This window comes from Anser brachyrhynchus (assembly GCF_964034855.1).
Source record: "Anser brachyrhynchus genome assembly, chromosome: 1".
In the NCBI taxonomy this organism is placed as follows: Eukaryota; Metazoa; Chordata; class Aves; order Anseriformes; family Anatidae; genus Anser; species Anser brachyrhynchus.
Window position 1 is genome coordinate 100851252 of NC_137694.1, and position 26772 is coordinate 100878023.

At 36.8% G+C, this 26772-nt stretch overlaps 1 protein-coding gene across 10 annotated transcripts in view; it reads left to right on the plus strand.

The window, feature by feature from the left end:
* Nucleotides 1–26772, plus strand: part of STXBP5L (syntaxin binding protein 5L) — a 205237-nt gene that overhangs the window by 86075 nt on the left and 92390 nt on the right. For all 10 annotated transcript variants that reach the window (XM_080576817.1, XM_080576813.1, XM_080576818.1 and 7 more), the window contains 2 exons: nucleotides 13780–13914; nucleotides 25669–25732. In XM_080576817.1, coding sequence (XP_080432943.1) covers nucleotides 13780–13914; nucleotides 25669–25732 — 199 coding nt within the window. The remainder of the gene's footprint in view (nucleotides 1–13779; nucleotides 13915–25668; nucleotides 25733–26772) is intronic.

Below are 26772 nucleotides of genomic sequence, written 5' to 3' on the forward strand. Positions count from 1 at the left end.
TTTTATGCTTGCCTTCCTATATGGGATTTGTAGTGCCATCTGTGTTGGTGTTACTGCAGAGAAAGTACTGCGCGAACTTAAACTGACTAGTTTAAAAGTATTTTTGTTTCTTTATGCTTAAATATGCTCAAATTGCACCAGGATAGACTTTAATCTAAAATGGCATCACCTTTTATTGATCTACTGACTGTTTACTACAGAAATCTGTTAACTGACATCTTCCAGAATAGCTAGACCCTACAATTACTAGCAATATTTGCTTTCTAATCTGTACATGAAAAAACAAATTCTTCTAATTACAGAACTTCTCATCACATTTTTCATTCTAGAATATTACAAAGATCTGTGTTTATATCCACATTCAACCTTGAATTTAAGAATCTCTGTCCTGTTTTTAATCATGGCTTTAATGGTGTTAATATTTTGAGTTTCCTTTCAGTTAAAAATGTCCTTAGTTCATTATACCACAGTGGCTGCTTTTTTATACCTGTTTGCTAAACAACTTCTCTGAAGGCAAATAGAGCTGTCTAAGATATTTAAGATATCTTTTAACACAGCTCAATATATAATGGTTCTATTTTCACATGACTATAAAACATGTAATAATAACATTAGCACACTGTATCGTAATGTGCTTTGTGATAAATACTCAGAAAAGCCTCAAAACAGAAAATACAGCTATGATGTTACATTATTTATGTATATCACTTCATTTTTAAAAGCATCCATTCAGGACTTAAGGAAAATCATCACAAAATATGATGAATAATTTGACAAATATTTTTCTATTTCGTGGTTATTAATAATTTACAAATTAATTCACATATTGATCACATTGGTGCATTAAAAGCAGGTTAACAGATAATAGCTGACATATATGAATTATTCCTAGAGATAACAGCTGTTTCTAATAGCAAAAGGACAAAGAAATGGAAAGATGTTATACAACCGAACACTTCTACTTTCCACTGATTGCTAAAACCATACAACATTGTTTGCACTTCCCCCCAATCCATCCCTGGGCTATGCATTTGACACTTATTACTTTAAATAAAGCTTTTTACCTAAAATATTTTGTCAGATAGATAAATGAGTCTCAGGACTGGATCTGAAACTTTACTGTGCTGTGGGAAACATGTTAAGTGAAGGTTTCTAAACAAGAAGTTTCTCAGCTCTGAAACACCAAAATTATTCTTTCAGGCTGTTAGTAGGCTAAATACTGTGGCTATAAATAGAGCGTAGTTAAAATGTTTGACAAATGAAATTTACTTATACGAGTTAATCGAATAACTTTATAAGTTTGGTGTGTGTATATGCACATATTTGCGTGGGTGTGCATGTCTGCACATGTGCATACCCACACACATGAAATCATCGAGACCCATAGAACCGATGGAGAAAACTGAATAGCTCACGCAATTACCTGATGACATGGCAACAGTACAGGGAGTAGAGGGTCCACCATCCCGACAGACCCTCTCTTCTATTTTATTTCTTCTCTTGGGTCACTGTGGATGTATTTCCTTCTATTAGTTCTAAGAGAAAACAGATATTTATTTTAAATTCTGTTCTTTAAAACATCTGTGTTAAATGTTTAATTTTTTTATGTCACCTGGCCACCCCCGATGGTCTGCCTGAGTAACTTGTATGTTGGTTTCTTTCTTCAGGAAAAAATATGTTCTCTCTTAGCAGTAGATGTAATGTTGCTATATGCTGTAAGTCTTTAAGTCATCCACTAAGCAGTGTGCTTGTTATTCCTAATGCCTTGCAAAACCAGATTTGGATAGCAAAAATTAAAATGCATTTGCATGGCGATACATTTAACAACTGTGTTTTGAGGACTTAGTTATAACAAATGAAAAGTCTACTATTGTAATATAAAAATACACTATAACATAATTTCCATATGTGGATCATCTATTTAATATCATACATATTCATGTTAGACAAGACCAAAAAAAGGCAGCTTTAAAAATTTAAACAAATTCAGACAGAATATAGATCAGTGTGGAATAGTTTTCATTTCGTAGGAATTTTCAGCTTGTTGTTGTTATTGTACAGTTACAAGAATTCTGTGTTTGTATGTTTATAAGTTTTGAAATTCATAGTCCTGTTCAAACCTATCCTTTTTGTTAGATTAGATTTCCAGTCATATATTAAAGCAGTGAAGAACATGCAGCCACTCTGTTGCAGCAAGTCATTCGCTTCTTGGAAACCACACCAACCTTTTCCTGCTCAGGCACATGGCAGCTTTAAGCAGAATCCAATGCAATGATTTAGGATACTTTTCCTTCTGTCACAGTAAACTCTGGGCATTATTCCAGTAAATCAGAAATAGAGCTAGTAATGTCAGTGTTCAGATTATCTCATTAAACAGTACATGAGCAGGAAGAGAAGAGAGACTACAGATTGCAGAAGAACAAGGACCGCTAATCACAGAGTCCCTGTCTACTGAAGCATAACAAATGAGAACAGCTGGTCTCCAATAGGCCTACATGACTTTAATTGATGGAAGCTGTTAAGGAAAAAAATGGTGTATACGCAGTAAAAGTATACGCACATACATGCACACACACAAATGGAAATGTAATTTTTTTTTTACATTGAAGTCAATTTCAGTATTTTAGTATCGTCCTGATACCAGAAAGTCAATCAAAGTAGCTTGATAGATATTGCTATAAAATAGGTTTTAAGCTCATTATAGTAAGAATGGTTGATATAAAAACAGATTTCTGCATATAAAAAACAAATTTCAACCTTTCCTCTTTGAGCTGAGTCTCAAATTAATTTTGAGACTATGGAATTGGGAAGAAAAAACTGCACTTTTAGTTTATAGTTTGTGTTGAGTAAAAGGATGGGAGAAACTCAACCCCGTTTTTTTGTTTTGTTTTAATGCAACTGCTACAAAATTAATGAAAGAAATAAATCAGAAACTTTCTCTTTTGGGAACAGTATCCCCCCTCTTTCATCTTTTGTTTTTAGGCTTTCTTTTATTGCTAAGAAGAAACACAGTGGCTATTACCGTGGTCTGTATTGTCCATCATTGTCACAATACTTGGTATTACAACTCAATTTTTATTTAACCTTCAAAGAAATTAATGGTGAACAACTGAAGTACTATAAATAAGAAATCGTGATTTCACAAGACAATAGACAAGGGAGAAATCGTGTATGCTGTCTTTCCCCTAAAGAAGAAAGCAGCAATCTAGTCTGTTTTCCAAGTCTGTTTTATTAATTTTTTCACTTCTCTGTTTTTGTGGAAGTTTTCTCATTTTTATTGTCTCAGGACCATGAGCTGGCATCAGAAATAAATTGTATGACAATGAAAATACATTTCTTCCATCATCTTTTCCTTGCTAAGGAAGCAAGTTCCGATGCTGAAACTGCATATAATTTCCTTGTCTTTTTCCTTGGACTTGGATCAGTTTTTTTCAGTGGTCCAAGTCCATTGGTTACACCCATTCAATCCATTACATTGCTGTTCTGTGATACTACAGATCTAGCTGTGATGAGTACGTCACTGTCGTTGTCAATGATCCCATGCCCATACACAAGACATCATAATGAATTTACAAGCAAAAACATAAAGGGATTTGACAGAAAAGGGTGTCTTTGCTGTGCATTTGTCTAAGGAAGGAAAACAATTTTCTGTCATCCTGATTATGAAGTGAATTATTAGTAGCACAGGCTACAAAAGTTGTCATCCTCTTGCACACTGGGATTTCAAGAATGAGTTTTAAATTACTCTGAAGTTCCAGGAATGCCAGTAAAAATGATGCAGTGCTGCTATGGCAGAAGCTGTTGAGTTACCAAGAATGTGAATTTAGATGCCTGTATCTTATATGAAGTTATAGGGCAGCTTTCTTTGTATGTGTTATGGCACATTGAACAGGACAGTATGATTTTTATTTTTTTTTTCATGAGGTTGTAAGAAGGTAGGTTATAGGAATTAAAACTGATGTTTAAAAAAGGACCTGTTGCATGCTATATGCTTTGAGCCTTCCTGTAAAGGGATCATGATAACCTTGTAAGGTTTTATCTGCATACATAAATGCATTTGTTATTCAGGGGAGATCTCCAAGTTTGTGGATCTAATCTAATAAGATATAATTCATCTAACATTTTTGAACATGCATTTTCTGATTTGCCTAGATTCTTCAAAGTTTGAGTTAACTGCTTGTAAGTAATGTTAATCCATTATAAATTCTCATATAGTTGATACACTAAAGCTTTTTGTAGTTAAAATAAGCATTTGTGTCCTAAAACAAATAATTATGGAATGCTGTAAAATAATCGTTACAGTTGTGATTGAAAACTCATTTGAAAGAGTAGCCTCGCAATTCAAGAATGGGACTAACCTTAGGCTTATAGTTATTTCATCTGTCTAGAAGTTTTGAATAGGTATATACTGCTTTTGAAGTATCAGCCTACTTTCATTTTGTATTTTCTTAAAGGGAAAGAAGGAAAAAGAGGAACCAAATATGGTATTGATAGTGTTCTGCTTTGCTCTTTTTATTTTAGTTTTTAACTTTTTAAAGGGTTAATAATCAGGCACAGTTTCTATAATAAGGATGCTTCAGAATGCACCCGTAGCATCAAAGAAAAAGGAAACCAAAATAAAGACAAAAACAGAATGTCTTGAAAAATAAATACTTTTTCAACTTCATTTCTTAAAATTTTACTTCTCTTTTCTTTTTCTTTCCTCTCTTTTCTTTTTCTTTCCTCTCTTTTCTTTTTCTTTCCTCTCTTTTCTTTCTTTCCTCTCTTTTCTTTCTTTCCTCTCTTTTCTTTCTTTCCTCTCTTTTCTGCTGACTCTTGTATTCCTTTTAGTTATTCTTTTAGATTGTTTAAATATAAATTTTCAGGTAAAGATATAAGGAAAAATCCATGTACCTTAAACACTTTGAAAGTAGCAATGGACCACTAGCCAGTTGATATGTCTAAGTAATTTGCAAAACAATAGCTGCATATGCTTTTTTTCTCTATCAAAACAAATATCTATAGCATTTATCTGTACTATTTAAGCCTGCTTTCCTAAAATGAAATTATAAATAGACTGTCACAATGTTTTTGCAACATTTTTTCCAAGTATAATTTATAGAAACAATGTGTGTGTGTATGCTCTAATTATATAAAGTGCATTCACAAATAGAATACTTTTTCTCAGGATATATTTGTATTGAAATATTTTAGAGATGAAATTATGATTTGCTGTACCTTAGCATTCAGTACAGAATCTTTCGTCATTGAAATAGGTATCTTTTAGCAAGTTTTTCTAGTTCAAACAATAATTATTTGGGGAAAAAAAATCAAAAAGCAAACAAACAAAAAACTATGGACAGTGTTAAGTAGAAGAGAGAAGCCCCAAAAATTTATTTCTTACATTACAGTCCACAGATTAACTTATCGCTGTTGTGCAAATAAAGACCACGATGAATGCTCGTAGCTAAAGCAATGTAAAATAGATGCACGTTAAACTGATCTGCAAACTGAACAGATAAACTGAATTATCATAGATCCTGAACTTGAAAGGTAAGGAGGTACAGCACTAGAAAGAAGCTGTTACCACTGCTTTGATTCCATATTTCATGTCCCCTTTTTTTGTGAAACTTTCCATTTTACTGTCCCATTCTTCAAAACATTGCTCTCTACAGATTACTTTAAAAAGCAGTAAGCATAAGTAATGTCTTCAAGTGGCCCTACTGTTTGGAAGGATTAATAGTTCAGTCAAGAAATAGTCACACTAGCTAAATGATATTCATAGTGTTAATTATAAAGTTTGTGACTTTCATTGATAAGCTACAATTTATTGCTGCAGATGATTAATTAAGGAGATATAAGTAGTAAGCAAATTCAGAAGTCACATTCAGCTCATGATTAATTTGATGGTAAAATAGAACTAACTTCTAATTATTACGCTCATCATAAAATAGTCTTCACCCACCCAGGCCTGTCATAATCTTTAATAGTTGTGGAAAAACTGTAGTCTTAAAAGAGCAAGCTGATGAGGTCTACCTTTCTTTAGAGTTCAGGGAGAACAGTAGATATCTCCAGGGTCAAAATAGCTTTTAATTAGATCCTTCAGATGATCTGCTGGAGACAGCAACTTTTCTTCAGTGTCTATAGCTTTAGCCTGGGCTTCTATTTAGACATTTCAGTTTGGTTACAAATTAGATTGCTTCAGTACTTGTCTGTCTAAATGTTCTTGTGTGCATGTCATGACTTAAAGCAATAATCTCAGCTATACATCCCTGTGTGAACTGATGGAAAAGCAACATTATACTTCCTGAGAATACTGGCTAGCCAGAAGCTCCCTAAAAACACCAGTCTGCTTTCAACTACTGGAGAAGGAGGGGAACTAAATGAGCGTGGTCGTCTTTGTATGTCAGTGAGGACATTTGTCTTGGGTTTACGTGGCAACGGCTTGGTAGCAGGGGGGCTGCAGGGGTGACCTCTATGAGCAGAGCCCAGAAGCTGCCCCATGTTAGATAAGGGCCAGTTCCAGCCAGCTCCAAAAGGGACCTGCCTCTGGCCAGAGCCAAGACAGTGAGCAATGTTGGTTGGGCCTCTGTGAGAGCAGATTTAAGAAAGGGAAAAAGAAAAAACAAAACCAAGCAAAGAACTGCTGCACAACAGCATCCGGGAGAAAGGAGAACCAGCCCTGCAGACACCAAGCTCAGTGAAGGAGGCTGTGGTCTATTGGGGTGTCCCTGCAGAAGCAGGCCCTGGGCTGGACCTGTAGCCTGTGGAGAGGAGGGCATGCAGGAGCAGAGGATCTGGACGGAGCTGCCGCCCGTGGGGGACCCGTGCTGGAGCAGTTTGCTCCTGGGGGATGGACCTCGTGGTACGGAGCCATGTGAGAGCAGTTCTTGAAGAGCTGCTGCCTGTGGGAAGCCCCCGCAGGCTCAGTTCCTGAAGGATGGCATACCGTGGGAAGGACCCTGCGTGGAGCAGGGGAAGAGGAAGACTGTGAAGGAGCAGCAGAGACAAAGCGTTAGGCACTGACCACAGACTTTATTCCCTGTTCCCCTGCACCACCTGGGGGGAGGAGGTAGAAGAGGGTGGATGGGGGGTGAAGGTATTTTTAGTTTGCTATTAGTTTCTCACTGTGCTAATCTGCTAGAAATAGGTAATAAATTATATAAATCTCCTGACACTGAGTCTGTTTTAGCCCATGGCAATAATTAGTGAGTGATCTCCCTGTCCTAATCTCAACCATTTAGCCTTTTCCTTTGAAATTTCTCCCCCTTTTCCTTTGAGGAGAGGGAGTGAGAGAATTGTTGTGTTGGAGTTCAGCTGAGAAGCAGAGTAAAACCACGACAACATTTTGTATACTTTTGTTCAAAAGAACCAAGAGTTTGAGGGAGGAGAAAAAAAAGAGGTGAATGGACATAATTTGTGCTCCCTGGTGTAGGGAGAAGGGGATTGCATCAAAGTCATAAGGCATTCTCAGTAGCTGTAGATTCCCTTTTGGGGTGAAGAAATTCTGTACAAGTCAAAACGGAAGGGAAGGGCTATTCTAGTGTTTTCTGTTGCGAATGGTCATTGAGAATCACAGAATGGTTTGGGTTGAAAGGGACCTTAAAGATCATCCAGTTGCAATCCCCCTGCCTTGGACATGGACACCTTCCACTAGATCAGGTTGCCCAAAGTCTCATTCAGCCTGGCCTTAAACAATTCCAGGGATGGGGCATCCACAGCTTCTCTGGGCCACCTGTTCCTCACCATCCACATAGGAAGGAATTTGTTCCTAATATCTAATCTAAATCTTCCCTCTTTTAGCTTAAAGCTATTACCCCTTGTCCTAATCACTACAATCCCTGACAAAGAGTCCCTCCCCAGTTTTTCTGTAGGCCCCCTTTAGGTGCTGGAAGGCCGTTATAAGGTCTCCCCAAAGCCTTCTCTTCTCCAGGCTGAACATCCCCGGCTCACTCAGCCTGTCTTCACAGGAGATGTGCTCCATTCCTCTGATCATCTTTGTGGCCCTCCTCTGGACTTGTTCTAATGTGTCTATGTCCTTCTTGTGCTGGTGGCCGCAGAGCTGAATGCAGCACTCCAGGTGGTGTCTCAGAAGAGTGGAGTAGAGGGAGAATCACCTCCCTCACCATGCTGGCCACGCTGCTTTTGATGCAGCCCAGGATACAGTTGGCTTTCTGGGCTGCACATGCACATTGCTGGTTCATGTTGAGCTTCTCATCCACTAACACCCCCAGGTCCTTTTCCTCCGGGCTGCTCTCAATTCATTCTCCACCCAGCCTATATTTGTGCTTGGGATTGCCTCAGTCCAGATGCAGCACCTTGCACTTGGCCTTGAGGGCTGCACTGGCCACAGATTTTTCTCTGAAAAGAGTTGCTTTGAAAGCGGACCTGACAGAACAACAGCCAATAAGTGGCTATTACCATAGAGAAATGGCCAGTCTATCAGGTGGCAATGGCAAGAGAACAACGCATGGTATTGACTGCCTGAGGTAAGTAACTCTAAATTAGTGTAGAGTACTGAAAGCATCAGAGGACGCTGGAAAGGATTCCTTGAGCCAGGACAGATTTAATCACTCCAGAAAAAAACTGGTCTTCTGAGGTATGCTTGACCCTTTTAGGAATGAGATCAACTTTCTCAGCAGCAGCTGAACTCATCCATGCTAGGACAGCAAACTGTAAACTGAGTGTAAGAGATTGGCTTAGAAGTCGCTGAGGGAAGGCTCACCAGGACTGCAGCTGGCTTGCCTTGCAGCTAGTGGGCTAGCATCCTGTCAGCTGCTTATGTTCTCAGGTTAATGCTCCTTCAGGTTTTGTTTTCCTCTTCTCCCTCTCCCTAAGCCCTATTTGAGCCCCGTCTGTAAATTCATGAGATTTCCATCTATTCAGAGAGTGGATTTTATTTTGTTAGATTTCTGGGAGGGAATTCATGCTGATTTTTGGGTTCAGTAGGAACATACAGAAAGTGAACCCTTCTTCTGCCGGTCAGTGTTAGGCATAAGGGCTGCACATACTCTTTTCTTTTCCATATTTAAGATTATCTGTATAAGTGGAAAAGGCATAGTATAAATTTAGTTGCAGTTTTCATGTCGAGGAATGAGCAATTAAATAATTCAATTGGAAAAACTGTTCATCATTTTGACAAAAATACAATTTCTTCTCCCTCCTTCCGAACCCCTTGTTCAGGAAATGTATTCCAGGAAAGTTTTTCATATTAAAAACAGAAAAACAAAAATAACACAACAGAAACAGAAGGAAATGTTCTGGAAATTATCTTTTATTTTTCTTAGAACAATATCATTATTGTAATAAAGATGATTTGAAGCCATCTAAGTGTTTGTGCTAGTATTTCAGAGAATGTAGATGTCTAAATTATTTTAGCATTTTATTATTCTAACGATATGCAATGAAGTTTTTTTCCTCAGAGTTGTTAGACTGTAGAGTGCTGTGATTTTCTGAAAAATACATCTTTTCAGGATTTGCTAGGCAGAGTACATTCCTTTTAAAATCGGGTTTAAATTTTTGACAATGCCTCTTAATGCTACACGATTGTTTCTCAAATATTGCTTACGTAATATTTAAAGATATTTTTGATTAATGTATTCTGACTCGAGCGATTCATTTGTCAACTGTTGATTATTATTATTATTATTATTATTATTATTATTACATTTTATATCCTACTTTATGTTTTGAATACACTGAAAAACTGATGCAGTGTTCCAGACCATTTTAGCAGTATGGGAACACCTTTCAAGGTATCGGTACATGTTTTTTTGTACTACTTATCATGATCAATGAGATTCAGATTGTTGTTTGCTGCTGACTTGCTGCTGAGAATGTGTAATATCCACAGTTCTGGCTCACTTTCTGTAAGTGATCAATGTTGAACAGATTCTCAGGTCTACATTTAATTGTGTTCCATATTATCTTGATCAGATGGACAATCTGATTAAATTTTGGCAGGAGCACTTCATACTTGCATAAATCACTGCAAACTCTGCCTTCTTAAGAAAAATAGACTTTCCGTCTTTCTGGTGAGTTGACTAGATTTGGTGGTTTGGCTGAGGAGTTTTGGTTGGTTGGTTTTTTTTTAGGGGCATCAAAGGACATTTTAATTTGCTTGTGGGATATATAGACTTACTAATATCCCTAAATAATGTAGGGACACCTTCCATCCACAATGAAAACTACAGTATGATACATCACTGTGTTCTTTTGAAGAAAGTAAATAATTTCAGTACTTACTGAAATGTAAGATGTTCATTAAAAATCTAAGTCTTGCTTCAAAGAAGTCAAGTTAACATGTTCTGTAAATGTTTTCTGTAAAAGTAAAAAGTCAATAATGCATAAAACACTTTGCATTTAATTTACATAATGTAAAAGGAAACTACTCCAGAGCAGTGTACAGTTATGTGATATGAAAATCATATGGCTTTGTTTGGTGAAGCCTGAAAAAGTGTCATATTACAATGTCTAACAATCCCATAATCCCCATGTTCTAATATGCATTTAATTTTTAAAATGTTTGTTACATTCAATGTATGTTTCTGTTCTGAGCACTGGCTTTTAGTTTTCATAGCTCTGTATTTTTCTTTTTGATATAACTAGATTCTCTTTAAGGGAATAGCATTTTCTTACAAGCTCACATATTGTGAAAGGTATTATTTGGTAATGTGTAATAACAGTCTGAGTAAACAGGGAAGACTCATAGGGTAGTGTTCATTGTGGAAGAAAGAATATGCAGAATATTTTTTTATCTGCCTGTCCCATAAATCTATCAGAACAAAATGAAATTACTTAAGAGGAAATAGCTGGGCTTAGGACCGCATTAAAATTTGTGGTCATTGTCTTCATTCCTTAGCAACAACTGTTTCTCTTCTGGTTCTTCATACGACATATCCAGCCTTAGTAGCCACTGCTGTCTGGGATTTCAGATAGGCAAGCAGGAAAGTAAATATTGTAATTGATGGCCAATGATTAGGGCTTTAGTCTGATCCTGCTTTTACAGTAAGACCTTGCTCTTGAAACCCTATGTCCTTGAAATCTTAAGCCCGAAGTGGGCAAATGGAGGAAATGTAATAGCTGGGAAATTAGACGCACATTTGATCTGATAATTGTTGTGGCAGTACATGCTGGAGATTATAACCTAGAAGGAAATTTCAAAAATGAGAACAAGCAGACCAAAGTAGTCTTACACTGTCTGAGGTGATTTTGAGACTTTTCATAATCAGGTTATTGGATTCAATCTTGTGCTTCAGAGATCGAGTGTTCTGCAGTACACCATACTTTCTTGTGAATAGATTTATCAGAGTACTGAAATTCCGTATGTTCCTAGATAGACTTGAATCTGATTGGACTGATGACACAACTGCAAACATTTGGAGTAGCAGGTATTCAAGTCAACCAGGGTTCACTGTGTGACTCACTAATCATTTGTTAGCCCCTAGAGAGCTGCATTTTCAACACTTTCAAAGTCAAAAATCTTTTTTTTTTTTTATTCTTTATCTTCCTGTAATTTAACAGTTTACTACAAGTGCTTGTAGCAAATGAACATCATTAATATGAATTGGTTAAGAGGATTTATCAACCATGGACTAGAGAGGTTTTCACATGGGGTGGAACCTAACAAAGCATGCTTATGTTTTGGAGTGCAAGAAAGAGAAGTAGAGCTAGTATAGAAACACAAGAAATAAACATTTGGACTAAATGTGAATCTTACCAAAAGTCCAGCATATGGTGCCTCTAAAGAGAAAGCAGAAATAATGAAGTTGTTTAAGGAGAAGGATCAGGGAAGTCATGAAAACCAGCTTTACATTTGTAAAACTACAGAGTGAAAAGGGCAAAGTGTTCTTCACATCTGTTACAAACAGAAAAATAAAGCTAACAGATTAAATTCCTGCAATTTTTTTCTGTCAGACATTTGTCAATCTAACTGCACCTGTAATATAAGTACTAAGTTGCTGCTTGAAGGCATTTTCATTTATGCACACTAAACAGTGATTTCCATTCTCAAATCAATTCTCTTGGAAACACTTGGTTTGCTTCCCACAAAAGGTGGTGGAATTATTGCCAAAATTAGGTAGCTAATGAGAAAATGAGTCCTGTACAGGTGGATAGAACAAAATCTATATCGTGCTTAAGTCACACTTGAATCAAGAAAACAAGATTTCTTTGAAAGGTAAGGCTTGTGCTGGATTCATGATTTAATGACAATTTTCTCCATAAATTAGGATATGAAGACTGCATATCTCTAGTTTGTTCAATTCAGTGTGATGCATAACGCAAAAATATTCTTTGCTCACTTGAAATGCATTCAATTTAAGATATTCTGACACATGATTAGACAGAATCTAGAATTAGATTAGAACTTTTCACGTACTGTGCAGAGTCTGGTTGGAATATTTTTGTTTGTTGAGAATACTTTACAGGAACAATTACAGGAAATTATGTGAAATTTAGATTAATATTTAACAATTTCTTTAATTCAAAGGTTGGTAAATGGGTGGTGACGCACTGGAACAGGTTGTTCAGAGAGGTTGTGGATTCCCCATCCCTGGAGGTGTTCAGGACCAGCTTGGACAAGGCCCTGGGCCACCTGGTCTAGTGGGTGGCATTCCTGTCCGTGGCAGAAGGGTTGGAACTAAATTGTCTTTAAGGTCCCTTCCAGCCCAAGCCATTCTCTGATTCTATGATTAAATGCTCTCTTTGGGGGACATTACATGTTGGAGAAGGTCAGATTACTGAATGATAGCCAGCAACCCTCTCACTCTTCTGTAATGAATTGAGACGTTGCTGTACCATAAGAATTAAATTTGAAATATTTATGTTCGTAAATGCTGTTTACATGTTTGTGGGGGGAAGAGGTGTTAAGGATAAAATTTATTGCATAGTCCTTACATCAAGCTTGTATATAAAAGCTAGAAATAGCCTGCTTGTGGAATTGAATGCTAAGTACAGTAATGTATGGCATAGCAGGCAAAATACCTGCATTTTCTCAAATTTCCTTAGGCTATACCATAAGAACAGATGATGTTTCGGCCTATGTAAGTAGCACATATTTGATTAGCTTTAAGCATCAGGTAATTTTATATCTCATGTAGATAGTTTTGCTTCATGTATACAATATGTGTATAATAACTATAATATCGAAGGGACGTGAATCTGTTCATTTGTCATACCTGTGAGAATTTGTATACATGTTATATTGAGAAACTGTCATAACATTTTCCAAGATAATATTTCCAAACACAGGTTCATCACTCTGTAATAATGATATAAATGTAGGCTTCAACATGTCTATGATATAATCCTTATCTATACTTGGTAATGCTATTAATCTAGTGCCCCACTTTCCCAAACAGCCAAGAAAGTGAATGTTTTCTTGTGTTTATGATGGTGTTACACTTATGTTGTACAAAACACTAATCCTGCTGATGTCCATTAACTTCTGTTTGAACTGGAAAAATTGTTTATAGTAAAAAAGAAAATAGGAAAGCCTAGCTCAAGAGTCTTGGATGCTATCATAGTGCAATTTATGTATTCATGGAGATAATGTGATGTAGGTCAGAGCTTAAGTGATATGTCTCTTTTTCCCTGCCCTTCATATAGACAGACAGGTTCTCTTCTATGTTTTTTCTGCAGATGACCTCCAACAACTGCACATTCTTCAGAATGCTGTGCCTGCTGTGAGGTTTTTCTGAAGTTTTAAAATGGAAAGAACAGTTATTTCATCTGTAAAAATGTTAAAACATATATATTCGATATGTTGTTCAGTCAGTTTTTTTTGTTTTTCCTTTACAGGATTACTTACTGCCATCTACCTTTCCAGAGTAAATGGCTTTACGTTGGAACAGAGAGGGGAAATACACACATTGTTAATATTGAGTCCTTCATTCTTTCTGGATATGTCATCATGTGGAACAAGGCAATAGAACTGTAAGTGCAGGGTTTTTTTTGCATTTGTGACTGTGGTCATTTTTGTATCTATCTTAAGATTCATTTTTAAGAATAACTTTTTGTTACAAATATTTACAAATCTTTAGAAAACCTTTTATTTCAATCAGTCTGTGTAGTATTAGCTGCTCTGTTACACGATGTTAGAAAACTACATTTATAATAGAGATCATTTAATTGCATTTTCATGTACAAGAAAATGTTATTTGGGAACCTGTTTAACCACTGACTTACATGAAATACACATAATTATTAATCCCACAAATTCTGATTTTTATGTATTTATATTTTTCTATATCAATATATATATTGATATATTTATTTTGTTCACAATCTTCTTCAGACATCCTCTGAAGAGAATAATAGAATATTATTGGTCCTAAGACTCTGTGGAGAACTTTTCTTTATTGAACTGTAGAATCATTTAGATGAGAAGGGATTGCAGGTCTCTAGACCAACCCTCCTACTTCAAACAGGACTAATTTCAAAGTTAAATCTGGCTCATTGGGACCTGATGAAAGTTGGTGATGAACTGATAGGAGAGGTAATGAGCAGATGTTGGTGTCTGTTAAATGACAGCTCTCTGACAAGCTAACTCAGGTTGCCTATGCTATGTGTATGAAATGGAAGGAGACATATAGATGTCTGAGAGGGATAAATCTATGCTTCTTGCAAGTAAAAACCTAAGAAGAAAAGAAAAAATGTTTTTCAGCTGTTTCCTCTGTGAAATTTCAGAAAGTGAAACTGCTGAGGAAAAACTCGTAGTATTTCATGCAGTTTCTGAGACACTTGATTCATATTGTGAGGAAACTGTTACCTCAAGTAGCAATCTGAAATTAACAAAGCTCAGTTGACCAAGGAGACTGCATCTAATTATAAGGTTATGGGCCTACAGTGGTAGATCCATTTCATCCCAAGCAGAGATCACATTGATAGTAGCCACTTTTCTACAAAATCCTCCTCATTCCCCCGTTTTCCCTCACTCTGTTGTTACTAAATTCTTCACTAATAGTTATGGCCCACAGGTTGACAAAACTGATACCTCTATTTCTTCCTTTCCCTCTGTCCCTACCAAACTAAATAGGAAGAGTCACAAAAATCTCATTTTATCTTCAAAAGAGGTAAAATTAAGGATATGAAAGGTAATCAGGATTCAAACAGTCTTCTGTTAAATCTTTCATCCTGGTAGGAATTTTGGAATGTTTGTCCTGCCTTTGTAAGAGTTTGCTCAGCTCTGCTCAGTAGTTTTGGCTGAAAAAAAAATCCTGCTGGAGAATGAGATTTAATCAAAACAGAATCAATACATTAAGTTTGATGAGTTCTTCGGGTGGGAAGAATCTTAATTATTTTTCTCTTTCCCACATTGTTTTAATGATGTTGACATATTAGAGGTCGTCTTGTTTTATTTGTGTTTTTTTTAAAGGTATTATATACATTTTATTGAGTAGTTAATGCCTTTGACAATTTGAGAACAACATATTTCCATTTCATTTGTGTTTTCAAATTTTCTTTCCTCCAGATACGATGATGATTTTCTTCTGTATGGGAACAAGTCTGAAAGCTTGTATGAAATGGAAACTTTCCACCAAGTTTCACTTCCTATTTAGTTCAAAATTCTTTTGGATATGTTTGTTTTTGTTTATATGGCCACAGTAGACATTTCTTATGAGAACAGATTAGAATTCTTCAGTGAATCTTCAGTGAAAAGTATGTGGTTTTCTTACTAAAAAGCTTTGGTACTGAGCTGTTGAGACAGGTCGCCGTCATTGTTTCTTCTTCTAAAAAGCTAGTTTCTCACCTTACTGCTTTGGTGACAGTTGAGCACAGGTATTCATTCATTGTTGCTTCTTGTTCTATCAGTCTTACAAGTATACCTTGATCCCTATAAGCAATGTGCTAGTCTAAGAAGGCTGTATCCTCTTCTTGTACTTCTTGGTATCAGATGGAAGAAGTTGTTTTTGTCTGTAACTACACAGGTAAATAGTGCGATACCTTCTGGATTAATTTTTCCATATTAGAATAAGAGGCTGGTGGGGATAACGGTGATGTTTGCGACAGCAGCCACCTTTAATAGATGTTCTAGCACTGCTGACATTGAAACTATGTGACTTTTTCCTAGTAAATTCACCTGAACTCTGTCTGGAATATGACATAACAACAGCCTAATGTCTCTTCAAATCCTCTTGCTTTCTTGTAGGTAAAAATATAACTTAGATTACTTTTTAACAAGAATGCTATTAACACTAAGTGTGTTTGATAAGTATGGGCTTATGTTAGTAGACTTTCCTTTATAATTGTACTGAGCTGTATATTTGAGAGAACAATTTTGTCTTGGGCCATGGATATGTTCATATTTGATTATATTTTTTGAATCTTCTAAGTTCAGAATAATTTATATATTTTAGTATTACAGAGTCATACAATAATTCAGGTTGGAAGGCTTCTCTGGAGTTTTCTGGACAAACCTCCTCTTTGCAGTAAGATCAGCTATGAAACTCGATTGTTCAGGGCTTCCTATGCTCATAGGGCCTATTGATGTTAGGTACTTTCAAAGTTGAAAGAAAATGGGAAAATGTATGTGTATATGTATGTATACCTTCAGGAACAGTTTCAGTATTGCCGTGAATGAACCTGTACAAAGTAATAGTTCTCATAAGATTGTTTTTCATTCTGAGATAGATTATATCATATCAGAGTGTAGGATTAGTTTGAAGATGCTACTATTCTCTATAAAGATTGGAAGCAGAGGGTTTACCTTCTGTGCAGGCATATTTGTGTCAAAATTATTGGCAAGGAAAGCCCAGCAAAGTGATTGCTCTGCTGCTATATTCAAGTCCTCAAGTCCTCAGCTTAGATGGAGGATTTATAAATAGAACTTCGAGTGTGTCAGATTTGTGTGTCATCTGCACAAACAAGCTCAAAGAAGAGTTTTTCCCTCTTTGTGCAACTTTTACCCACGGTTTCTAAAACTGCAGACTAAGGCTACCAACATAACTTGTCTTCCTTTCAAAATCCCTCCTCTTGTCAGCCTTGCAAGTGACTCTAATGAAATCTCTGTGAATTTTCAAAATAAGGATTTAACTCAGTTGTCATTGGGATTTTAAGGCTATACAATGAAAAACAATAGGAAATTGAACAGATTTTTTTTTTTTAAGCCTGAAATGCTTCAACTTTGGCATGTTAAACTATGTATTACCACATCTAAGTCACTGTAAAGCCATACTACAGCTCATTTTATGAGTTAAAAACGAACAACACATAACCAACCAACCAAAAAAAAAAAAAAAGCTAAAATTCCACTTATCTTAGATTTTCAGAACATGGTTAAAGAGGACCTCCACATATTTTGCTAACACTATGGCCAAGATAACCTGAATACCTGTGTTGTCATTTCTCCCCTTCAGAAAACACCTACAAGCTATGTCCTAAACTTTCATCATGGACTGAACTTGTTCCTATGAGGCCATGATGATTTTGCTCAGTAATAATATAATCAATGGTATAGCATAGGCACAAAAAATAGGGAGTGTAGAAAACATATTCCAGCAACTCATTTTAGTCTGTTCATGAATTTACCAGGGTTTAAACCTCTCACACTGTTTTGTGACACTTAATGAGATTACTTTTTTTTTTCCAGATAACAGAAATCTATCCTTGAAACAACAAAAAAAAAGATAGTCAGCGACACCTATCAAATGACTGATAGAATTATTTTTTTTCTAATAGTGATTATTTTGCAGAGAATCACCTTGTCCTGCATTGTCTGCTTTCACTTAGAAAGCTGGCTTTAGGTTTGATTTTTATCTTTTTTTTTTGTCCCTTGAAAGCTTGTTACCACTTGTGATTTTTGTGTGTGTGTGTGTGTGTCTAATTTTCTATCAAAATATACTGAAAGATCTGTAGAATACAAAATTTTGGAGTGAGTGTTTTTTCTCATCAGGGTCCATTCACAAGTATCTAGTAGAGAAATATGTCGAAAAGATGGTGAAAGTACCTATTTATCATAGGTGCTATTTCTATATATATATTATAAGAGAGATCCTCCAGCTTGCTTTAAACAATATTTACAATATTGTAATTTATTACAATATTTATTATTACTGAGAAATTAATAGACTGTGAATGTACTGAGAAATGAATAGACTAATAATGTAAAGGAAACTAATCCTTTTTGTTTGGGATTATTTTCAATAGTGAGGCATAACTGATTCTAGAAGTTGAGGAAAAAAGTTCTTTATAAATCATATGCACTGTAAAATTCAGTGGACCTGACCTTGTCAAGAGCTAAGAAAGAAAATTAGAACGTGGGGAGTTTAGAAACGTTTGCTCTAATAATTCTGATCTCGGCTATTACTGTAAGCATCTGAAGCATCTTTTCAGCTACGATTGAAGAAAAACTCAAAGATTTTAATTTGTCTTTACTAGCAGAGCTAGTACTTTGCCAAAGATGCTTGGTACTCATGATGCTACTCTGTCTTCTACTCTCTAACATGCAAACTGTTTCTCTCCTTCAAAATATTTGGAAATAAGTCTGGAAGAGAGGTATAGTCTGTAAGTTTAGCATGTGTTTGCATCTACTTCAACAACACTGAGATTTATTTTCTCAGACGGCAGGATCATACATTTTGGAAGGTCACCTGGTGTCTGTGATAAGGAAGCTCTTGCTGCGAGTCCACTAAACTTCAAAAACGAGAGATGTGCATTGTAACCCCCTTCATGAGCATGCAAGTTTTAGTGCTTGAACACCCCAATGAATAACTGAATGAATAACTGAAACTCAGTTGGAATTGATTTATGACATAGCTGTTACTTGGTCTTTTCTTTCTTAGCTCTTTCCCTGGCCAAGCCCCATTCCCTAGTTTCAGAGCCAGCAGTTCCACTGTGGTAAAGGAAAGTAGCACATGGGAGGAGCGATAGTAGTCTAGGAGCAACTGCCACCCTCTCTGCTCTGACCCAAATGGAAATAATTCTAATATAAAGGAAGTGCAAGCTGAAAGGTGTCTCTCTTCTAGATATTTCAGAAATTCTGTCCAAGTTGCATCTTGAGGTTGAACTGATTATTACTTACATTATTCACATCCTATGGATCAAATCTAGGAACTAGGGTATCTAACTTATTCATTCTCTTCAATTTCTCCATGATTCTACCAATGAAAAGAAAGTCTTAAAATCTGTGGTGCACTTCACCTTTGTAACAGCAGAACTACAGAATATGTCTGACTACTGGCACAACAGAAATATCTGCTTATGCACATCCATTTCTCAGCACTGTCACATTCAGTTGTATCCAACTCTGTAACAATGACTAATAGAAATGCGTTCCTTTGTCCTCCCCTAACAACTTTTATCACTTTCTACCACTAGTAGGTTTTCGTTCATCTCAGAAATCATTAGTGTGATAATTCTGTAATTGTACATGCTTTTTTTTTTTTCAAGAGCAATATTGCTTTCTCTTGATTTGATTCTGTTTCATCATATATTTCTTTTTGCCTGCTTTAGAGATTGTCTTGGTATTTCACGAAGTTCTTACACCAGTACTTAAGTTACTCTGTTTGTTAGAGGGCATAATATTTCCCAGAATGATGGTGAGTGCATCGTCTATGTATTTTCCATGTTTTTCTGGGTCCAAATTATAACATCACTGATGACTTCTTTTTGAGCCTTCTAGTTTTACAGTAAAATACATTTTTTAAAAATGCATTCTTACGAGTTTTTTGAAGACTCCTTTTGTATAGTGAATAGTTTCTTCATTTCATTCCTGTTTTGATTAAGAGTCAAGTCTTACAGCATATCAGGTCTCTCATTTCCCACAAAGAAACATGCACCAGATAAGTTAATACTTGCTGCTGTCAAGAAAAACATCTGAAGAAGTGCACAACAGTTCAAAGTATCATTAGTTCATTAACAAACTTCTAGTTCTGTAGAGCTGTTATGGGAGCCCTTTGCTCCATTTTTAAATTCTTCTGTAGTCTGTTTTTTCAGGTTATTGAGGTCAGTGAAGGCTATGAAGTATTGCAGAATTTTATATCATTAGTTCGTTCTTTCTTGCTCAGTTCAAGGTAGCTTTTGCTTCAGGAATTTTTTACTGCAGATCATAGATTATATTTTGGGGACTTAACCTTTTTTTTTTTTTCTTTCTGCCATGTATGGACTTGTCTTTCTTTTTTATTCTTCTCATATCTTTGCAGAGTTTTATTCTCTCAGTCACTCTCAGCTGTAGCCGAGCTAGTATTTGGGGAATTCTCTGCTCAATTATTTCACTTATGCCTTATTTTCTTCTACTTCTTCTTCTGTATTTTGCCCTTTCTCTAGGGCTAGGATCTACTTTTTACATGGTGTCTTAAAGACAGCTTGAAGAAATGCCTATACAAAAGTATCTGGCATCAACAGCAGTGTATTTTATTCAAGGTAGCTTCAAATTTGGTTGGTTTCCCAGCACCTTTTCATCCTTTCCAGGAGCTGTTGTATCTCTGCCTTTGCTTTTAATTTAATTCACCAACATTTTTCTTTCTTTGCTGTTCTACAATGGCAGCATACAACTTTCCAATCTTCTTGACAAACCTACTCTAACAGTAGTGATGGGAAACAAAACATTTTATGTATACTAAAGCTACATGAGGCAAAATGTTTTCATGTGTAGACATTTCTACATGCAGTGTTATCTACAGTATGAAAGTAGTAATTACTGTATCTCTAGCTCTGATAGTGTTTCATGAGTTTTGTAAACTAATCTCATTGATATAATATAGTTAACTAAATAATTGCTTCACATAATCCTACTTGTAGTGCAGCCTTGATGTCTACCCTTAGGAGAAATTGATCATAGTGCCTGGCAGTCCTTTTGCATGCAACACTTCTCTAGGGCTCCAAAAAAACATTGCTGCTATTTCTATTTATACATACTTTCCTTGAGGAAAAAATAAGATGCATGTCACGTAAGGCATTGGGCTGCCTTTGGCATATGTGACTATTCCTAGTCTTAATGTGTGGCACAGAGGGGCTAGCTTTGGGTTCTTAGCCACAGCCCTTCACTGGGAGAGAGATAACATCACTTCAGGAGAAGCGAGAAAGATGTCTTGCCAGAGAAGATTTGTCATGTCTTTCCTGGATCCAGCCATATGGTTGGTTCAGAGGAACAAGGGAAAGGCCATATGCAATGGAAAATTATTATCCTTTCATGCATATTTTTTCCTGCTCCATCTGAAAATGTTATTTTGTGCCAGTGTATACCCCCAGAACATCTCCCCCAACATGGGACTGACTATGTGTGTCCTTTGCCAAACCAAACCAAAAGCTTTGTGCTGCACCTTGTGGATATTCCTTGTTGGTTAGTCCAAAGAGGTATCAGTTTTAATGAAAATGGTTTGCTTGATTTGTATTAAAAAAAAAAAAAAAAAAAAGTATTTCTTGGAGCCCTGGAAAGGTAGTGCAGAAGTACTGCTGGGTAGCAGGCTTTTCAATTTCAAAATGCTTTAGGAACATCAGCTGTCATCACCCCAGCAACTCCATGTGTGATGTTATCCGTGATGGCAAGTCTGAATTGAGTTTTAGGCTCTGCAATTATTTGAAACAGATCCTTACTTATTTCCTGACAGAGTTAGTACTATGACTGCCAAACTTAGTAGACTGTTTCCTCTTGCCTATGTATAATCAAAGCTGACAGCTGTTAAGTGATCAGGGTATTTGTGCTGGGCGGACCCTGGCTGACTGCAAGATCCTGACCCAACCATTCTCTCACTCCCCTTCCTCAGCAGGACAGGGGAAGAAAATAAGATGTAAAAGCCTGTGGGTTGAGATAAAGATGGGGAGATTGATTACTAATTACTATCAATGGGCAAAACAGACTCAGTTCAACTCAGAATTTAGTTTATTGCCATTTAAAAATAGAATTGGACAGTGAGAAATTAAGACAAAACTTGAAGCAGCACTGTGGGATGGGGAGTGGGGGTTGCAGTCAGTCCGTAACCGTTCCTCCCTGCCACTCCTTCCTCACACTGTTCCCTGCTCCAGAGTGGGTCCTTCCCATGGACTACAGTCCTTCAGGATAAACCTGCTCCAGGTTGGGCTTTCCATGGGCTGCAGCTCATTCAGGAAATACTCAGCTGCTTCAGTGAGGGGGCCTCCACAGGCTGCAGTGTGGAGATTTGCTCTGACATAATCCTCCTTGGGCTGCAGGGGGACAGCCTGCTCCACCATGGTCCTCTCCATGAGCTGCAGGGGAACTTCTGCTTTGGCACCTGGAGCAACTCCTCCCCCTCCTTCTTCACTGACCTTGGTGTCTGCAGGACTTCTCACACTTTCTTTCCTCACTTCTTATTGCCTGTGCAGCATTTTGCCCTTTCTGAAGTACCTTTTACCCGAAGTGCCACAAGACTCAGCTGCATCCTGCACTGGGTCTGTTGGAGTTGGGTGTATCCAGCATGGAGCAGCCCCTGGCCTCTTCTCACAGAGGGCACCCCTGCAGCCTCCCCACTGCCAACACCTTGTCTCCTTCATCCAATGTTTCACATAAAAGCGCTGACAAGAATTGAACCTAAGACTTCTAGCGTAGGTTTGAAAGTAGAACAATGTTTCATTGAGTCTTTTGATGGAGTGAAATACTAGCTAGACTAAAATAATAAAATTGGAAGAAAATGGAAAAAACCTGACCTAGTCAGTTATAATACAGAACAAGTAAACTATTACAATAGTGAAGAGAAAAATAATATAAATATTAAGGGAATACTTATATAAATATAAAGGAACAGAATAAGGAAAAATAAAATCTCCTAAATTTAGTGTGCTGTGGTTGGTATTAACTTTTCTGATAATGAGTGAAGCTCTTACTCAGCAAAATAGACAAAATAGCTAGGAACCTAATAATAAAACTGAAATTACTCCTGAAAGAAACAAAAGGTGCCTAATATCTTGAAAAGCAAAAAGAAATTTTATTGCATTGTTTCAGGTGGCAAACCTCCCAGGATCCTCCAACTACTGTAGTACAATAGATTCAAGATAGAGAAATGGATGAGGTAGGAAAAAGTATTGTATTAGTGAAGAACATCCCTTTTAGCTGAGGTCTCAGTATGGAAATCATCTCTGAAAGAATATAAGATAAAAATAAGACTGGTAGTAAAAGACAGCTTTGCGTCATTTATAGAGGAAGCACTAGTTAGTGACAATGAAAGTATAATTACTGTAAAGTTAGATGTAATGTAGAGTGACTACAACTCATGTAACACTTTGCTTCTACACAAAATAAATGTGTTCTTTAATAAGCAATGACTATATCTTAAAAAGAAAACTGTTTGTGCAAATACATCTAAGTTGTTCTTGACTTTTATAATAAGTAGATACAAAGAGCAGTTTGAATGGGATCAGCCCATATCTTAGAAAGACGATATGCTCTTTTCTTTGCTCCCTCCATTTACCCCAATTTTGCCAACATTCCTGGTCAAATGCCAACACTTGTATGGCCAATTTACCCAACCTGCATGCTGGTCGGCTCAATGGGCTGGAATAACTGACCAAAACCTGCATGTATTGCCAGCCAGCCAGCATGTCTGCATGTACTCCTTGCACCATTTCATCTGTTGCCAGCTTATTCATGCCTGATGTTTGCTTGGCTCTGCCCCCTCTTCTGTCACACTGACCAGCATAGTGTTGCCTGACTAACTGCACTGGTTTTGAACATTGAGAAGCAGTGTTTATAGCCAGGCACAAAGGGAGAGAAAAGTGAATTCACAGTGTATTGGAGTGGTTCTTATCTGGCAAAAAAAAAAAAAAAAAAAAAAAAAAAAGTAAAATTCTTTATGCTGCCTCCCACTCTTCCCAAATTTCCCTCTTATTCTTTTTCTTCCTACTTTGCACTGTATGGCATGGGCAGCATGTACCCCAAACAGATCTAGTTCTTTCCTTCACCATACACCGACTAGTCCAAATAGGTGAATCTATGTCATAAACAAAGTTAAAGCAGGCTAAAATGTCCCCAGTTGTCATATTTATTCCCTGAGGACTAGCAGTACAAGATACTTGTGGGCCTAAGCCCAGTTTGCAAATACCCTCATCTCACTGTTCAATTCACTGTCACTGCCTATCTACCCTGCCTGTTTCCAGGTCTGGTGGTATGGAAATTATTTTTTTTTTTTATTTCAGTATAGGTTACTAAGAAGCAGCAACTCAGTTTGCAGGGTCTTCTTTGGCAAGTTGGCTTGGATAAAAATGATAGCCAAATCTCCTGCTGCTTGCATCTCTGCAAAAATGGTTGTTTGCCATGACTCCAACCAAATGGGTACTTGCTGCTGGCACTGTTAAAAGACAGCCTGTATAGAATGTTACTGTATAAACAGTTTTTCCCCTGCTTTCTTGCTGATCTCACTTCCATGCTAGGATATGCTGCAAATTGCTGTTGTGGAAGCCTTGCTCACCTCAACCTCATGTAGCAAAGTAACATGCAGCAGGTATCTGTGGAAACATGATCTGACAAAGCTGAAGATGGTGGCAGGGGATCATCTCATGTAGAAGGTTCACCATGTGAATGTCTTGCCATATTGCCACTAGCTTTGTGTATGCAGCCAGCAGTAATGTTAAAATACTTGTAAAGGAATGGGGTATAGTTTTGGAAGGTTGTTCAGCTTTTAGATGACTGCTTTGGGAAGGACGATATGGATTACTCTGCGATATTTTAATGTTCAAGGTGACTGGAGTTTTCCGCAAACCATTCTCAATCTTGATTTGGGGTCTAACTTGGTAGTATAAAATGTTTTGAGGCCAGTTTTGCTATAGTTCAGTATTTGAGCCAAAAGAAGAACAACATGGTTAATTTATGGAATTCCTTTGAGTAGTTTGGCTGGAGAACCTTGTTTTAATCTTTCTTTAATTTTCTTGCAAAACTTTTTTTCAGTTTGTAGCCTATGTCATTTTAGATGTGGTTTCCAGGAAAACTTTATGGACCCTGCCATTCCATATTTCTTTTCCTGGTGACCATTGTTGACCCAGACATATAAATAGGGACAGCAAGTCTAGATCCTTACCTGAACTTCAGAGGATGTGTGCTCTGACCCCATATCCTAGCTAACAGAAAGGTCCTGTGCTATGCAGCCATTCAAATAGCCTGAAACTTTGTGGGCTTAGTGCTTGTCTTCTTTCTCTGTATGACTGCCAGGGCCTAAAGTTATGTTCAGAAAAGACGGCAGTTCAAAAATCTTCACAGAGAGGACCATGTCAGAGCAATTCCCCACACTGCAGCCTGTGGAGGCCCTCTCACTGAAGCAGTAGGAGTATTTAGTGAATGAGCTGCAGCCCATGAAAAGCCCTCCCTGGAGCAGGATATTAGTTACTGAAAAGAATCCAGTGGAGACTGTAAATCCTTGACAGATTGGCCTTGAAATCGGGCAAGAAAGCAGGGAGGGCAGAAAGAGAGAATGGACAACAGAAAAGGCAGAAAAAGCTTTAGAAAATAGGGAAAAAAAATCTGTAATAGGTTGAAAAGTGAGATTTAAATTTAGAAAAAAAAAAAGGAAGAAGAAAACATTAATCTGTGATAGAGAATCTTTGCTTTAACAGGGCAAAAAGGAAGTAGAGTTGAACATGAAAATGTATGGGCTATTTTCAGATAACAATATTCCCCTTTGGACTTTTTAGAATGGCTTTTAAATTATTGGAGATACATGTTAACATACCTAGCAATTAAGATAAGCATCTAGCTTTTCAAGCAAAGAAAAAATTCACAGATTTGAATTGATTTTTGTTTTGCAGATCCACAAAGACTCACCCTGGGCCAGTTGTACATTTAAGTGACAGCCCAAGAGATGAGGGAAAAGTGAGTACAACTAATGATAAAAAATATTGCAACATTTCATAGCCTTCATTGACCTTAATAGCTCTTTCTCTTTTCTTATTCACTAATTATATTACCTGCTTTCATTATATATTTGTAAGGTCACTGTTTTCCAGTTAAAAAAAAAAAAAACCTCTTTGGACAATGTTAATGAGTAAAAATCTGTGATACAGACAACATCCTTTGAAACTTCTAGCCAGTAAAAATTGTTCCTTATTAAATAAATGTGAGTTTTGATAAAGTAAGAATTGACTAAAAATTGTGTGAGGACCTTGGTATTTGCAAAAGTATGCTATTATGAGGGCATTATAGTAAGTTATCATGAGATTTTATAAGTCACTTCTTATGCAAGAATAATAATGATAGCAACCCCCGTTTGGAACTTGCTGCTGTTTGTGAGCAGCTGAGAATAGCAAAGAGCTGTCAAGAAGTGAAAGCAAAACTAGTAGTTAGAGCGTTAGGGTTGTGATTGATACCATCAGGAGGCAAAATCTGAGTTGGCTTTATTTCTGTGGTATCTTTTCCAAAATGAAATTTGATTGCCAGAATGCCAGCTTTATCATAACTGTTTCTATTTCTTTGCTGCTACTGTTTGTTTTTTGTTTGTTTGTTTTTTCTTTTTTTTTTTTTTTTAGCATTTTGCTAAAATGCTAAGCTATTTAACTATTTTATCTTTTTGATCACTTTCACCAGTTGCATTTCAGTGAGTATTTATAAGGGACTGCGTTTTACAAATGGTGTATCTATTCAACAGTGCATCTCACTTAAGTAACTTTTAAGTTATTGGAAACTAGAAGCATTCTGAATTTCTGTTACTGCTTGGAAATACAGTTGCTTGTTGCTCAGAGGGCACTTTGGAGATATCTGGGCACTGATGAACTGCTAGCATCCTAACAAGGCTCTCGCAACAGCAAAATCAGGTGGATCCCTATTAAAAACAAACATCAGAAGCTTAGGGGGAGAAAGAGTAGAGAATGCAAGACACATTGAAACCATCCCAGTGCAGCTGTTTATATCATTGA